At 41.6% G+C, this 14,173-nt stretch overlaps 1 protein-coding gene across 5 annotated transcripts in view; it reads left to right on the top strand.

Moving 5' to 3' along the window:
* Positions 1–14,173, top strand: part of tenm4 (teneurin transmembrane protein 4) — a 523,453-nt gene that overhangs the window by 465,947 nt on the left and 43,333 nt on the right. For all 5 annotated transcript variants that reach the window (XM_041199170.1, XM_041199166.1, XM_041199169.1 and 2 more), the window contains 3 exons: positions 7,034–7,911; positions 12,322–12,494; positions 13,770–14,005. In XM_041199170.1, the coding sequence (XP_041055104.1) occupies positions 7,034–7,911; positions 12,322–12,494; positions 13,770–14,005 (1,287 nt within the window). The remainder of the gene's footprint in view (positions 1–7,033; positions 7,912–12,321; positions 12,495–13,769; positions 14,006–14,173) is intronic.

Raw genomic sequence — 14,173 nt, 5'->3', positions numbered from 1 at the left:
GGCTGACATATTACCAATCCTGTGGAAGACAGGATTGCTTTGAAGACAGGGAGGCATGGAAATTGGGAATGCAGCTCATCCGGTTGGCTTCCTGATGAGTTTTCACCTCCATGTACTTTTTCCGGAGGAATGCTCCCAAAAGCAACACCTGCCTGGCAGTGACAGGTAGCCAATTTAGCAGTTAGCCGCTAATCTGGCACTGCACTGAAATTTAATCAATGGCGTTTGGGCCTTCTGCTGTGTCAGGAGTCCAGCAATATACTAGGGGCAGCTTCACAATCACATGAGACCCATCATATGATCCTACAAGATTCAATTAAAAATTATCATAAAGATTGTATTCAGCATATCCACAAGCATCTGGGGCAGATACCCCTACACACCCGTCCCCATGATGGTTCTGGTTGCTGTTCAAAGAATGCCAGTTGGACCTTTACGCGAGCACCTCCATCTTGTGGCATCCTCTTGCTCTCCTTCTGCTGAGCAGCGCTCAAATTTCCCAGTGGTGCTGCTGGCCGGCCTTTCCTTCAACTCCTCCAATTGGTCTCCAGCCTCTTGGTGCCATTCACTGTCCCTAATTGGATGGCGAACACAGAGGTGGTCTACTAAGTGGCTGTTTTTTTTTTAAATTAAGTAGGTGAGATGTAGGAGCTATTGTCGGTTTTCCATCACCCGAAGGAAACTGAGCCTTATGAGAGCACAAAGATATGGCATAACATAGCTTATCACAGTTCCTTTTTGTCCAGAGGTAAATTGGTCTTGTATTCATACCTTTTTGTTTGCCTTGTAGTTCTGTAGCAAGTATCATAAATGGATCATTTTTGTCAGAGCCTTGTACCACTGAGCACTGAAGTACAGAACAAGCAGCTGCAAGAACATTGTGCTAAGGCTGCAGTTCTACTTTGCATATTGCAGATTCTACATGTAACCTTTGGGTTTTGACAGTTCTGATTATTGGTTAGAACAATGTACCCTCATATTGGCCCAGATCTTCTATTTCCTGGGGAGGGGCAAGGGGCCGTAACCCAGAGGTACCCCAGAACCGCAGGGAAACCCTTAGAAGTCCCCAGGCAAGGATTGCACAGGAATTGCCCGGGAAGTTTAAACTTCCGATGGGCAATTACTCTGCACCTATAACCGTCCAGAACTCTGATTTAGATCAGAGACTTTGGATGGTTCCAACTCTTTTAGCAGAATAGTTACCCAGGAAAGGTTAGAAGGATTAAAACCATTCCTAACTCCTGGATAACTAGAATACTGACCCCTGCCACCACCGACCAAACCCACCAGAGGATCCCTGACCACCTCCCCGCACAAACCCCCCCCCGCCCACCCCAACTGCTCCCCAGCTATACCCCCCACTTTCCCGACTACCCCCCCCGACTATCTTACTCTCCCCCATCATCCCCCACCACACGACCATCCCCCCTGAGCAGCTGATCACTCCTCTGATGACCCAACCACTCCTCCAATCACCCACCACCCCTCTTCTCCCACCCCCCAGCACCATCTCCCTTCCCAACCCACCTTTCCCACTTACCTTACACATTTACCTTCTCTCCTGTCAGTGGTTGGGATCTATAAACTTATAAAGTTTACGCCAGCAAGTGCTGTAAAAAGAGGGTGTGGCTTCACTTCCCCCGACACTGCTGCCCTGCGCAGGAAGGACTCTGGAGCTGCTGTGCTGCATATTTCTCATCAGGCCTGTATCAGAAGTTGGGGCGAGAAATGTGCAGCTCCAGATGTGGGGAAGTAAAAAGGAGGCGAGTGGCAATCCCACTGTAATTGCCACTCCATGCAAGTTCTGGACCATTGATTTTTCATGTTGACGATACATAGTGTTTAAGATTTACGTATGGTTCGCATTTTCTCATTTGTAAGGTTGGGCAGCAATATAAATTCCTTTTGTGCATCAAGGGTTCAAAGCTTTGTAGTTTTTTTTTGTTGAGGAACATTAAATTTTTCTCAGCTTGCATCATCATAGTTCCTTTAAAGTGAACACTTGACAAATGAACAGCTGTGCTGAGTAAATAGGATATGAAAAATCTAAGTCTTTTTTTATTTACAGCTCAAAATATCTCCTCCTGATTTACTTCCATTTCTCCTCAATCAAGTTGTTCACCATTTTCTTTATGGCTGTTGACTTTACAAAACATTTTGACTTTCAAATAAAATGCAAATGTTACACCCTTCTTTGAAAAAGTGTGTAAGGATAAGCCCAGCATCTGCAGACCAAACAGTTTAACCTCTGTGGTAGGGAAGCTTCTAGAAACAATAATTCAGGACAAAATTAATTGTCACTTGGGCAAATGTGGTTTAATTAAGGAAAGTCAGCATGGATTTGTTAAGGACAAATCATGTTTGACTAACTTACTTGAGTTTTTTGCTGAGATAACAGAGAGGACTGGTGAATGTAAAGCTGTTAATGTGGTGTACATAGACTTCCAAAAGACATTTGATGAAGTGCCACACAACAAACTTGTGAGCAAAGTTAGAGCTCATGGAATAAAAGGGACAGTAGCAACATAGGTAGGAAGTGACTGAGTGACAGGAAACAGAGGAATGGTAAATGATTATTTTTCAGATTGGAGGAAAGTATATATTGAGGTTTCCCAGGGATCGGTGTTATGACCCCTGATCTTCTGTTATACGTTAATGACCTAGGCCTTGGTGTACAGGAAACAATTTCAAAATTTACAGATGATGCAAAACTTAGAAGTATTGTGAACCACAAGGAGTATAGTGTAAACTTCAGAAGAACATAGGTTGGTGGAATGGATGGACAAGTGGCAGATGAAGTTTAATGCAGACAGCTCATACAGCATTGAAGGGTAGCTCACCAACATGGGGTGGGCAAATCCAGTAGCCCATCATTAGAGCCCAGTGGGCAGTTCTGACATAAAGTGTGGACCTTGCAAATAGGGAAGGGGTTGGTGAAAGTTGAGTAAATAGGCAAGAGCAGTTTTGTGACAATGCAAGGAGATCTGTTAAGTTCATCCTGTCTGCAGAAAATGTTCTAAGAAGCATGTAGCACACTTTTTTCCAGTAGCTTCCAAAAATCCTTTTAGGATAGGTTGAATAGGAACATAGGAACAGGAAAAGGCCATTGAGCCCATCGAGCCTGCTCCTCCATTCAATACAATCATGGCTGATCGAACACTTCAATGCGTTTTACCCACACTATCCCCATAAACCTTTATTACCCTTAATTTGTGTAATGTAAACATTGCACATTTCCCCACCAACTTGTTCTGAGGATCTATGCAAGTAACAGGATCCCAAATCGCACATAGTAATGAGGTTCATGCCTGCTTCCTGCTGGACTGTTGGCTGCCTATTTCCAGACCAGACCAAAATGGAAAAGGGCAGCAAGAATGCAGCAACTTCTCTGCGAGGATGTAGTCTTGCTTTTGCTGAAAACAGGGTATTGAGAAGACCAAAATCTCCCCTTTGGACATTGTGCCAAGCTCATTGTGCTATTGTAACTGCGGGTTAACTAAAAAAGATGCACAGACTTTAAAAGGAAATTTTATTAATCAAGTATTGAGTATTTTTAAATTTAATTTCCTCCTCTCCTAAGCTCACTCTTCCTTGCAACATTCTTTAGGTGTGAGCAGTCTTCCTCTCCTATACATGGCCCAAGTTCTTCATGAGGAATCTGTAGAGTAAATTTGTCTCTTTTATTCGTCCTTATTATCCCTTTTGTTCAATAAGCTCTAACTTAGCTCACAAGTCTGTTGTGTGGCACTTTATCAAATACCTATTGGAAGTCCATGTACGCCACATTAACAGCATTACGTTCATCAACCTCTCTGGTATCTCTTTATTTTCTATTGATACTTCATAGCCAAGCCTAATTCTAACTCTAATTTGTGTCAACACAATCCCGTTTTCAATAGAAGTTATTTAACAGTAAGTCAGATTGGGTACCCTAAATGTTTCCTCACTCCCCTTCCCTCCCTGGCCTGGAAGCAAAAGGATTAATTGTAGTGTCCCTGTAGTTCCATGTTTGGTCATGTACTTTCCAACTGAGCCATTATGAGTGTTTATTATGGTAGTGTTCGCAAAATATTTTAGATTCTAATTTTAAAGTCCCTTCAAATGAAGGGCATTTAGTTAACCCGCAGTTACAATAGCACAATGAGCTTGGCACAATGTCCAAAGGGGAGATTTTGGTCTTCTCAATACCCTGTTTTCAGCAAAAGCAAGACTACATCCTCGCAGAGAAGTTGCTGCATTCTTGCTGCCCTTTTCCATTTTGGCCCTCACTTTAGCACAATTAACTGTGTTATACTTATCACAAGATTATCACAATGATAATGAAAGAGTGAATAAAGTTGCAATGGAAGTGGCACACGGAAAAGATTCAATTTGGGCTTTCTGCCATGTTAACTGGAGCAAGAATATTCTTTTATCACTTGGAAGAATAAAAAACCTTTCGGTTATATCTCAACGGTCATTGTGAAATCACAGGCCATGAAATTTTTAGAAGGCAGCTTTTATAGGAAATGGGTTTTAAATATTGAAAATTCACTACTTTGAAAAAGAAATTTGCTTCCTAATGCTAATGTAAATATTATGAAAATTACACATATTGCATCATGATGTATGCACCTCATTTATTATGGTGCTATTTCCTAATTGGCAGGAAGGTAATATAGTGGAGCTCATTTCACATCGTCTCTACACAAATCCTGAATTTGTGCAAAGAATTTTTAAATTAAAAATATATCCTAGTGAGATTTTCAATTATTTTTACATATCTCTATCTCAGAATATTTCTGTCACATTGTAGACATTTCTTTAACAAGGGTAAGGTGTTGCTGTACAAGCTTAACAAAACAAAGTTGAAACATTAAGCATGAATTGACGGAAGCATTGCCTCAATATGTAAACTGCTTCAGGGGCAGTATCAGCCATGTGAAACACTGGCTCAAATTAATAAGAATTGTCTTGCTAACACTAGCTGTAGACTGCCAAAAGTAGTAATCTTTCAAGCGGTTCAATTGTTTAACATTGTTAAAAAATGGAAACTGGCAAATGTGAAAGAATGGAGAATTTGTGTATTGCTGAAAAAAGAAATTTTGCCGAAGCTTTTCATCTTGCGGTCATCAGAACAATGGAGAATTTCAGCCTCCTCCATGCATAAATTATGAATTATTATGGATTTCTATTATTATTAATAGCCCTGCTAAATATTCCTATAGGCCAAATACTGTGAATTCTTGAAATCAGAAATTTAAACAGAAACTGCTGGAAATACTCAGCAGGTCAGGCAGCATCTGACCTTTTGAGTATTTGCAGTTTCTTCAGTTTACATTTAAGTATTTCTGATGGTATGGACCAGAGCTGATAACGACCTTGGCTCCATAACACTTTTGAGAAAGGGAGAAATCCAAGGCTGGGATTTTCCGTGCCCGCTGGCCTCGGGCATGTTCGGTGGCACAAGCAGACAACATGGCAAGAAGGCCAAAAATCAGTTTCACGACATTATGAAACCAGTTTGCAATCATTCACTTCACTCGCCAATGGTGGGCCACATTCCCCGCCATCGGATGTTGAGAACCTTATTGGAGTACATCAGCATATCATTGTAAGGCCAGCCCGCCGGATCATTGCCCTCCCCTGGATAATCCGCCCATGCCAATATGTTTCACTACAGCATATATAAGGCGGGCTCGACTTCGCTTGGGCCTTCAAGGTTTGTTTGCTGACCTTGCTTCAGTCAGCACTCGCAGTCATCAGCGCTAGGCTTCACAGACAGTGCCACATCACTTTTCGGGGGGCTCACGAGTAGGTCTCTACCTACCAGATCAGCCATATATGGGTGGCTGTTCAATGGCTGCGGGGCAAGGTCTTGATTGTGGAAGCGGGGAAGTGGCCTCTGGCCAAGGGAAGAGGTTGCAAGACGAGAGCCATACTGGGTAAGAAGGATATCCCAGGGTGTGTGTGGGGGCACATGTTGATCTGTGCTAGTAGCCTCAAGATGGTGAGGGCTGAGGAGGCAGTCTCCAGAGGATTTGAGGCCAGATGGACATGTGAGGGTATGTGTGTAACAATGGATGGTGATGCCCTTGGAGCTGGCAGTCAGTGAGATGCCAGTTAATATGTGATGGGCTTGAGCGTGTGAGTTTAGAGTGATGAGATGGTTCCCATATTTTGGCTGCAAAGATGAGATCATTCATCCTCTATCTGCATTGGATGGCCAACCTTTTCTGTGCAACAGTGGCATTGATCACCACTGCCATTGCCTACCAAGCCAGAGTGGTAATGTAGCTGCTCCTCCTGCAGCCAGATTGGGGGTACAGGACATCACAGCGGGCCTCCACACCATCCAAAAGGCGCTTGAGGGCTGCAGGTGTCTTGCCTTTCGGGGCCATGTCTTCTTTGCTGCAGTCTTGGGCTGGAAGCAATAAGCACTGCTGTACTTTAAATGTGGTGTCTGGTGTGATGAAGCGGCGAGATGATGGCATGGCAAGCAGATCAGAGCCTGTCCTCCATCGAAACGATGTATATCCCGGGAATGCATAATTAATGCGGCAGGCTTGGGACGATACAGTGTGAAAACCCACCATCGCAGCAGTAAAAGATCGTTCTACCCACCTGCTACTACATTTAGTGCAAATCTGGAATGACTACATCCCAAGATTTACAAAGGGGATGAAATGAAATTTGTTTTCCTTTTCATAGATTGATAACTTCTTGAAAGAGTGTTCAGGCATTGTTTTGTGTCGTGAGAAGGGGAGAGGAGAACCTAATTTTTGATGATGTCATGCATAAATGACATTTTGATTTTCCAGTTAAATATTTAAGTCTTGAGTTTGTTTAAGACATTGAATACTTTAATCATCAAGTCATTGCTTCAAAGTGCAAGCATTCATGGGGCCTTCCTTATATAAAAAGGTTGGGTAGTCATACATGAGCAGGAGAGAGAATGATAAATTTCAGCAACATCACTGTATTACTGTCCTATTTCTCAGAATGAAGTCAAATGTTAATAATGACTATTGATTTTGTAACACTGTGCCCTCAGGTACGTCTGGAATGGCCCACTGATCTGGCAGTGAATCCCATGGATAATTCCCTTTATGTGCTGGACAACAATGTGGTACTTCAGATTTCAGAAAATCACCAAGTTCGCATTGTGGCTGGACGCCCAATGCACTGCCAAGTGCCTGGAATTGATCATTTCCTGCTTAGCAAGGTGGCAGTGCACTCAACCCTGGAGTCAGCCAGTGCCATTTCCATTTCCCATAATGGAATCTTGTATATAGCAGAAACAGATGAGAAGAAAATTAACCGCATCCGCCAAGTCACAACAAATGGCGAAATATCTCTAGTTGCTGGAGCACCAACTGGTTGTGACTGCAAAAATGATGCCAACTGTGAATGTTATTCAGGTGATGATGGATATGCAAAGGATGCAAAACTAAATGCCCCCTCATCCCTGGCAGTATGTCCTGAGGGAGAACTGTACATAGCAGATCTTGGGAACATCCGTATTAGATTTGTTCAGAAAAACAGGCCATTCCTCAACTCTCAGAATCTCTACGAAGTTGCTTCAACCATTGATCAAGAGCTGTATTTATTTACCCTCAATGGTAGTCATTTATATACCCAGAGCCTTATCACTGGAGATTACCTTTATAATATCACGTACACTGGGAATGGAGACATCAGCACAATCAAAGACAATAATGGAAACTTATTAAATATTCGACGGGATGCCACTGGAATGCCACTCTGGCTTGTAGTGCCAGATGGACAGGTTTACTGGCTGACTATTGGTACAAACAGCGCTTTGAAGAGTGTGTCTACCCAGGGACATGAACTGGCTATGATGACATATCATGGCAGTACTGGTCTCATGGCAACTAAAAGTAATGAAAATGGATGGACCACCTTCTACGAGTAAGTATAGATACTTTGTTTATATCAATAGATAAGTACATTTTAGCAGGTTTCTTCAACATAAACTGATCTTGTTCAATTATATATCATCTTAAAGTTGCAAAGGAATATATTCATAATTTTATTCCTTTTACGGCGATTGTCCTCTCTATTCACCACACATAGGTGGGAGCCATCTCGTGATCTAAACAGCGAAATCTAACAGCAAACAATTCCACTGGAAACGTCTCAGATTGTCAGTCAGTTCAATCTTGATGTTGCCCAGGAGACTACTAAGCAAGGGAAAGTCAGTATCAGCACATTATAGCAGGTGCTGAGATTCCAACTCTGGGCATCAACTAGTTGGCATTTGTGACTTACTTAGATGCTGAAACGCAAAATTTCTGCAGATGATCTTACCGGTGCCTGCCACCAGTAATGACTTAAACAATATTTTCTCAGCTATCTGTAGAGACCTGACCAATAACTAGGTTTTGATGTTAACCAGATCTTAATTTGCAAATTTTCTTCTTGAAGTAAAGCAGCTCATAAATTTAATTCCAAATTTTCAGTGGTGCTTTCAAACCACATCAGCTGGTGCGCTGAAGATTGCCCTCTGCGATAAAGTTATTTTAAATAATCCTTTCAAACGAGAAAGCTGTTAGACCTGTTTGAAGGTCTTGCAAAATCAAGACATATAGTTTTCATTAAGTAATGTTACAGCTGAGAAAGTAGCTAGTTTATAATGTCAAAGCTGTTAAAGATGACTGATCAAGCGCACTTTGATTTTGTTATTCATTTTTTTTAATTGAATGATTAATGAGTTAATATTGGTCTCATAAAATTTCAATTTGAAATGTTATCAAAAAGCTGCTCAGAAAGCAGCAAGTCCAAGCCTACATTAAAATAATGGAAACTCTTGACCTTTGAAGGTGGGGTAAAAATAAAGTAGAAATAGGGAGGTGTAAGTGGTGTTAGAATGTTTTCTAACAAAGTAAACTGCCAAATGTTTGAGTTTGTTATTTGGATAACAAAAGGTTAAAAATCAGTATAATTACTAAGTGACTCATTGCAGCACTTAACTTCTCTTGTTATTCACCAATGATAGCAACTTCGTGCTTCTTCTCACCTATTTAGCTTCAAAAGTCATGCTGTCATACTAGAGCTACCTTCTTTGCTCAACAGGGACTCTATGCCGCTGGGCATCATTTATTTTGTGCACTTAAAATGAGTTTAATGTTTAATTCAGTGTGGTCTTAATCGACAACTGTAAATGGGCAAAGGGTTGCTTCATTGGCAAAATCTTTCACTGTGGGATAAAATGACATAACACATTGATCAACCATGATTTTATATAAGTGGTAGAAAATACATTTTCAGGTTTTATATTAATCAGTAATGCAAAAATTCATTTGAAAGAGGTTGGAAGAATGCCCTGTTACCCAACTCACAAATTCAACAATACTGCAGTTACAGGAGGCAGTAAGGGGTGAAATTTTAACAGTCAAGGAGAGATGGGTTTGGGCGCATAAGGGGAATTAAGTTCCCTAGAAGAAACATCTGTCAGGATCCCAACATCATCCCACCCTCTTCCAGGTTTCACCCAGGCAGGTTTACAAGTGAGCAGGGAACCTGCCTGGAGCTGTTGGGTAAGTAATTGTAATTTGCAATAAGTCATTAATTGCTGCTTTAACCTACCTTTCTGGTATAAACAGCCAGTGCATTTATCACTTGAGCTGTCAGCAGCTCACCAAGGTCAGCTAGCTGAGTGGATTGGAGGGAATGAGTAGGGAGTGCTTCTTCAGCAAAACTGGCAGGCTGGGAAGCCTTTGATCAGTGAATCTGAAGAACTTCAGTTATGACCGCGTGAGAGGCTGATACTCATTGCACTCCTTCTCAAAGAGTGCTTCCACTGCTTGACGGGTGATTGTCAACTCCTTGGAAGTCAGTTCATCTGTCCTGCACTTCACTTGCCTTCAGCTGCAATTTCCTGCTGTCAGTTTTTACCATGGCGTGGAAGTAGTTTATGTAGCTCTACTTTTCACCTTTGATGTGGGACAAGAGAAGTAGCAATACCAGCAGCACCTGGAGCAACACCAGCAACAGGTCTTGCTGCCTTCTCCTCAGCCACATGCTGCTACACAGGACAAAGGGAATGGTCACAGAGATCCTGCTGAAAGCAGGTGAGACCCCCACACCGCCACCCCCCCCCCCCCACCTCACCACCACCACCACCACCACCACTACATGCCCTGCAGGCAGAGGATCAGCAGTCCCAACGTTTGTGAGCCCCAGTGCCTCAGGGGGCTCAGACTTTCACAGCAGGTCATTGATGACATCTGTAGCTTCCTGGAACAAGGCTTCATTCCCAGTGAAGAAGGTGGGCATGCCAGTGATCATCAAGGTGCCTGTAACTGGAGGGCCAACACCCTCCCAACCCCTCACCCCCAACCCCCACCATCACCCCTCTGCCCCCGCCACTGTCCTGGGTCTCTGCTTCTCCCTGAAGTTGTGCATGCTGTTCTGCAAGGAGAAAAAGCAGAAAGTCATAAGTGTTAGAAGTGGATTGCAGGAATACGAAGAAGGACAATATTTGTGGAGGGTGACGGTGAGGTATGGATGCATGAGGGCAATAGGCTGAGAGTGAAAGAGAACGTTGATTCTCCAGATAGGGATGTGATCAGGTGCCTGGAGAGGGAGCTGTAAAATGTCTTGGCCTGGGAAGTGTGCAGGGGAAGGATGAAAAAGTCAAACGTGGGGCTAGGCACCTGATACTGTTATCCCACACACCTTTCCCAGCACCGTGAGGTCTGGATCCTCTTGAGGCACTGTTTCCAGCTTGGAGAGACCCCAGTCTTGCTGCTCACTTCCTTGACCTCTTATGTCTATATCATTTTTGGTTTGAGAGGCTGACTTGTCCCTCCCATCCTTGGGAGATCTCACCACTTCAGCCCCTCAGATAAAGTGGTTGATACAGCCTCAAGAATCAATGTACTATTCAGCTACTCTGACCCCATCAGGAGCCCTTCAATTAGAAATCCATCCTTTGAGAGATTCGACATACCATCCCACCAGTTCTCTCTGGTCGGGAAATCCAGAAGTGGTGCTAATGCCATAGTTCAATTAAAGAGCCATGGCAGAGCCAACTCCAGCAGCAGACAGATCCCACTATTTCATCAGGGACTAAAACTTGGAAAACTCTGGTCAGTATCTCCGTTTTAGTCATTTCTTAATTCTAAAAACTGTTGGAGCAGTTATATAGAGGTAGAAATTATGCATCAAACCAGCACAGTGTTGACAAATTTAGCAGTGGGATGGCCTATGCCCAATCTGTGCATGTGTCCAGGCCACTGTTAAATTCATCTGGCCCATTTTTAATCATTCCAGCGGCCACTTAAAACTTGCACATTGATTAGTAACATAACATATATTGAAGGTCATCTTTGGAAAATGTATTTATGATGAGTAGAGTGGGTGCCCTGGTCAGATCACCTCAGAATTCTTCAGAAAACAACCCAGTTGAGCTTTTACCCCAATGTTGTCTTCATGTCGGTGTGCACCTTTGTGTACTTAATATATCTCATGAGCGGCTTTACCAGAGCTAATCACTTTAATTCAAATGACACAGCAGAATAAAGGTAAAACACAATATGTATGAGAGCAAAACCCTTTCTACTTTGCCAGAGTTTTATTAAAGATGGTGGATTGCAAGTGTCAAGAATATAAGTAATTCAATTGAGCTGATAATGTTTTTTGCTGTAATTTGCCAATATACAGATATAAACTTCGGGTTAAAATCATTTGAAATGGAAACATGTTCAAAATAGTAGTGGATGTCATCCATCTTGGCTTTCGGGATAATATTTGTTTTTTTCACCAAGTTTTGGATTTCCTGGTTTCAATCCTATGTTCCCAGATGGTCATTATAGACTCTTCCCTCAGAAACAGATGGTCCTCAATTTGTTAATTCAGTTGGTCCATCTCAAATGCTTCATTTGAAAATCCTACGCTGCTCAGTGACTGTAAATAATGATTTATTTGTGTGATTTATTGACTTTGAGTTTGTAATATATAAAGTATCCTCTCCATCGTATATTTAATTACTGGTTGATGCCTTAGCAAAAATTCAAAAGTTAATCCTTCCTTGCATGATTTTTTTTATGCTGAATGAAAGAGTTTCAAAAAGTAGTTTGGCAGTACAGAACTTGAGTATTGCTGAGAAAAGAGTATCCTTGCTGAGTGCAAGACGAAAAGTTTAGACGTGTCTCTTTTTTCAGCAATACGAAGAGTTTCAGTAGAACTGTCCATTAAATGTTGGAAATCGTGTCGGTGAAATTGTACATTGAAAAGATTGTTGATTGTAGTTTAAAAACTCAAGCTTTTTGGTCAAAGAACTGTATAAATAAGTTAATACAATTGTTTTCCGCTTAGGTATGATAGTTATGGCCGCCTGATCAATGCAACTCTTCCCACTGGCCACATCTACAGTTTCCGTGGGGAAATTGACAACTCAGTTCAAGTACATGTTGAAACATCTAATAAAGATGATGTTACAATAACAACTAATCTGTCAGCAGCAGGTGCATTCTACACTCTTGTTCAAGGTATGTTTATTGATTGTTATGGAGTCTGTTAGTTATTTCCTCCAATTCTTTCTTTTCTCACTATATCTAATTGTTGCACCATATTTTCATATTATTCTAATGGTATTGCTCCTCCATCCGATAATATGGTTATTTGCCTATTAACAGATCTCTATATACACAACTGACTCCCATTGAGTATGAGAACACATGCTGTCTTATAAAGTCAAGAGGGCAACTGTAGCTTTCGGTGATGAAGAAAGACTGGAGATCTTGGATTGACCGGCCATTACACGCACAGGCAGGGTGTATGATAGGCAGCTAATCCAATCTCCCCCATTTTTATCGCCAAGAACATTATTATTAAATATCACTAAAAAATTGAGACTACAATAAGGTAGAAATGTATAGCTGTGAATGATGCATGGAAGAACCACTAGTGTTATTATACAAATAGCAGGAATTGCTATTGGTATAGCAGATTAAATGTTGTCCTTTATCATCTAGGACCTGAATTCATATCTAGCCCAAATTATAAAGGTCCTGCATGAAATCATTTTGGGCACACTCAATCTGATTCTCAATGGGCATAGGCCTTGAGACAAAAATTGTTGCTAATTCTTCAACACTAAGTGGCAAGCTTCTTCAAGAGCTCTACTTTGCATCTGGCAGTACTGTACCTGACATGTTTGTCCCTAAAATGGGAAGATTTCCATTCCCAAGCATTAATACATCAATAGCATTCACTTTGTAAACCAATCCCATTGTATTTATCACCAAGATCCTATCCAGAGGCAGAAGAAGGAATATTTCACTTAGGAAGCTCCACACTAACCTTGGGAGTTTCACCAGTCTCCAACCAAAGATACATCGGGAGTGATAGAACCCCCCTGCAATTTTGAGGCCATTGTGTTTTTGTTCTTCAACTTTGAAAATACATTCCCCCTTTATTTTCCCAATACCTTTCTTTGTTGATTAGTGAATGATTACAGACCTGAGAGGGAAAAGGAGATCAGGTCTCAGACCACATCAGTGCTGTTCATTCTCAGATATAATCACTTGACATTTGTCTACAGCGACACAGCTTAGATTGGGGAACTGATGAAGGGTAGATTTGAGCTTATATCCAACCAAGTCCATGAGTTTTCCCCTTTTCAATCCTTCTTTGCCAAAGTAAGCAAACATATTAAACAGAAGTGCTTGTATTGACTGGCTGGCTGACTTAAGATCCAAATATTCCCTTTTCTCAAATAGTATTTGTAATATTTAGTAAAGATAAAATGTTTGTATTCTTAGATCAAGTTCGAAATGGATATCACATTGGAGCCGATGGTTCACTGAGACTTATGCTCGCTAATGGCATGGAAGTTGCACTGCAGACAGAGCCACATCTTTTGGGTGGCACTGTAAATCCTACCGTTGGAAAGCGCAATGTTACCCTGCCTATTGAGAATGGTTTAAACTTAGTGGAATGGAGACAGCGGAAAGAACAAACCAGGGGACAGGTCACCATATTTGGACGAAGGCTTAGGGTGAGTAAAACCTAGCAAAATGAAGGCATACAGAGTACAGCGTTTTCCAAAATTGATTTCCCCTATGATTACATCTTCTTAACCCATGTATAAACTGTGGATATTGAATTAATGTGTTAACTAATCTTTACAAATCACAAAATCATCACAGATGAGGAAGACCGTTCT

This window comes from Carcharodon carcharias, chromosome 11 (assembly GCF_017639515.1).
Source record: "Carcharodon carcharias isolate sCarCar2 chromosome 11, sCarCar2.pri, whole genome shotgun sequence".
NCBI classification, from domain to species: domain Eukaryota; kingdom Metazoa; phylum Chordata; class Chondrichthyes; order Lamniformes; family Lamnidae; genus Carcharodon; species Carcharodon carcharias.
The sequence above is the reverse complement of the archived record's forward strand: the minus strand, read 5'-3'. Positions and strand labels throughout refer to the sequence as shown.